Consider the following 2,500-nt stretch of genomic DNA (forward strand, 5'->3'; position numbering starts at 1 on the left):
TGCTGTTCCGCGCCTGTTGCCTCGGGCTCGGCGTCCTGGACTTCGCTTCTAACGGTTCCTGCTCCACAGGGGCAGCCTCCACCTGAACCTGGACTTCGTCTGCTACTTCTTCAGCCTGACTCCTGGCTCTGGATCTACTGCGTTTGCTGCTGTCCGACTTGGACTTATGCTCACTCTTGGCCGTGACTTCGGACGCCACCGTGTTGACGACCGTGTCCTCGTGGGAGCTGTTGTGGTCGTTCCGGTCCTCCGAGGGGCTGTGGTGCGAGGAGCGCGAGTCCTCGGTGGGGCTGCGCTCGCGGCTGCCTCCCCGGGAGCCTGCGTCCTCCACAGGACTCTCCCGCCTCGGCGTCTGTCGGCCCGGAGTCCTGGACCGCTCCGAGTGGCTCTTCCCTCGGTTTTTGAAGCGGCTGCTGCCTCCTGTAACACACAGGATACACCTCCTTAGGATTTTGAGTGAAACACATTTAAAACGGATGCATTTATTCAGCAAAATCTGACATTGCAAAATAAGCACATTAAAACTTCCATAAAAATGGACAAAGACAAAAAAATATCTCACATTTGATCATAAAATTATGCCCGCATTTATCAAATGGATTATACTGTGATGCACAGACAAGATATCGTTCTTCAGTCCTTTACAGAAGTGTTAAACAATGCACGCAATTCACACAGGCTAGGGTCACTCTTTCCACCTAAGTTTACCTTCTCTCTTGCGTGAGCCTTTGTCTCTGTCCCTGTCCCTGTCTCTGTCTCTGTCCTTATTGCTGACGCTCTCGTAGTCGCTGCCTCGCCTGCGGGAGGACGACGAAACCCGCAGATCGCGCATGTGTCGCTCCAGTCGCTCCTCCTCGCCGTCGCTCGCCGACTCCGACGCCGACGCCGAGCTGCCTCGCCGGCGGGATTTCTTCTTACTCTTGCTCTTGCTCGAGTTCGAAACCTTCGTGCGAGACTCTCGTCTGTTGTCCTTGATATTGAAAGATAAATTACTCTTCACCACCCCGCCGTCGTTGTCGTAATCGGACACGTCTCGGTCGTCATCTTCGTGGTCGGTTCGTCGGTCTCTCCTCCGGTCGGAACGATGTCGCTCGCTGCCTCGCCGGCTGCTGCGGCCGCTTCCTCCTCCGCCGCCGCCGCCGCCCATGGTTTTTGAGCACATGCCACAGGTCCTCACTCCGCCAGAGTTGATGAAGGTGCAGTGATCGCACTGCCATGCCAAGCTGCTGCCCACCTTGTTATTCCTGCCGCCGCCGTCGTCGTCGTCGTCGCTCACCGACGAGGAACGACTCTCTTCGCTCTCCTCCGACCGCTGCTTCCTCCTGTTGCGGCTGCGTCGGCCGCTGACGTCGGCTCCGCTGAAGGAGCGCGACTTGGAGGACTTGTGCGAGCGGTGCGAGGAGGAGCGGAGGGAGGGGGCTGGGGAGGAGGGGACCTTACCGAAGGTGTTCATGGAGTCCGGGATGGACATGTTGAGGGAGCCCATCGCAGGCGGGCCCATGTGGGGGTGGTAGCCAGGGTAGTATCCCGGGAACATGGGCGGCATGTGGTGGTGCATGTGCGGAGGCGGCGGCCCCCACGGGTACCCGGTCACGTCGCTGCCTACGGAAGAGAGGTTCATGGACAGGTTGGACGCTGTGCGCTTCATGCCGGAGACGTTGGCTTGACCCGCGAGCATGTGCGCTGGTGTGCACAGGTCACAAGGCGCGCCCCACATGGGCATTCCCCCGGGGTAACCCATCATGTTGAGCTGCTGGAAGCTGCTAGCCTGCAAGGAAGATAAAAACAAAAAAAAAACATTCAAACAACTGAATTTATTTTTAACATGCTGCTATGAGGTCACTATACAACATCTAGAAAGACACAAGCAGACGACCCAGTGCACTAGAGGGTCTGCACGCACCGGATGAGAGCTATTAAAGCCGTGCGGGGGCTGCTGCTGAGCGAGGGAGTTCAGGTCACACACAGAGGCTGAGGACACCATGCCGCGGCCGAAGGAGCTGCCGCGGCCGCCCATTGTGTTGTAGCCTCGCCTGGTGGTGGCACCCACGAAGGCCGACATGTCTGCAGGGGTGTGGCCAGGGGGGCAGCTGGGACCAGAGGGACCCCCGGTGCCGTCCCCGCCCTGAGAGGCCATCACCTGTGCCCACTGGTCGTCGGAGATGCTCTGAGAGCGGTTGCGGGGCATGGGCTTGGGCGTCTCCGACTCCCAGCCGACGCCACCGGGGCTCGGCTCCACCAGCGACGTCTGCGAGACACCATAAGGGCTTATGAGGCAGAAGCACTATACCTGCTAGTCAACGGAGGGCCTTCACTACGCTACTCATGACATCAAGGGTAAAAGGACATTAGACAGGCAAGTGCAAAGGTATTTTGAGGCTCAGGAAGATATACATATCATTACTCAACATTCATCATTTATGACATTTGGAAATGGCTTTAAGAGACTACTTTCACAGAATTACACATAAAACATAAATCTTCTGATATTCCTCTCGAC

The 2,500-nt window shown here is 57.4% G+C and overlaps 1 protein-coding gene across 18 annotated transcripts in view; it reads right to left on the reverse strand.

The window, feature by feature from the left end:
• LOC125043556 (E3 ubiquitin-protein ligase lubel-like) overlaps nucleotides 1–2,500 on the reverse strand; it is a 134,926-nt gene that overhangs the window by 49,163 nt on the left and 83,263 nt on the right. For 17 of the 18 annotated variants that reach the window (XM_047639738.1, XM_047639735.1, XM_047639734.1 and 14 more), the window contains 3 exons: nucleotides 1,904–2,248; nucleotides 709–1,768; nucleotides 1–420 (listed from right to left, as the gene is read on the reverse strand). The exon at nucleotides 1–420 is cut by the window's left edge and continues 743 nt beyond it. In XM_047639738.1, coding sequence (XP_047495694.1) covers nucleotides 1–420; nucleotides 709–1,768; nucleotides 1,904–2,248 — 1,825 coding nt within the window. The remainder of the gene's footprint in view (nucleotides 421–708; nucleotides 1,769–1,903; nucleotides 2,249–2,500) is intronic. The other variant, XM_047639744.1, reaches the window with a different exon arrangement.

The sequence above is a fragment of the Penaeus chinensis genome, chromosome 34, assembly GCF_019202785.1.
Source record: "Penaeus chinensis breed Huanghai No. 1 chromosome 34, ASM1920278v2, whole genome shotgun sequence".
NCBI classification, from domain to species: Eukaryota; Metazoa; Arthropoda; class Malacostraca; order Decapoda; family Penaeidae; genus Penaeus; species Penaeus chinensis.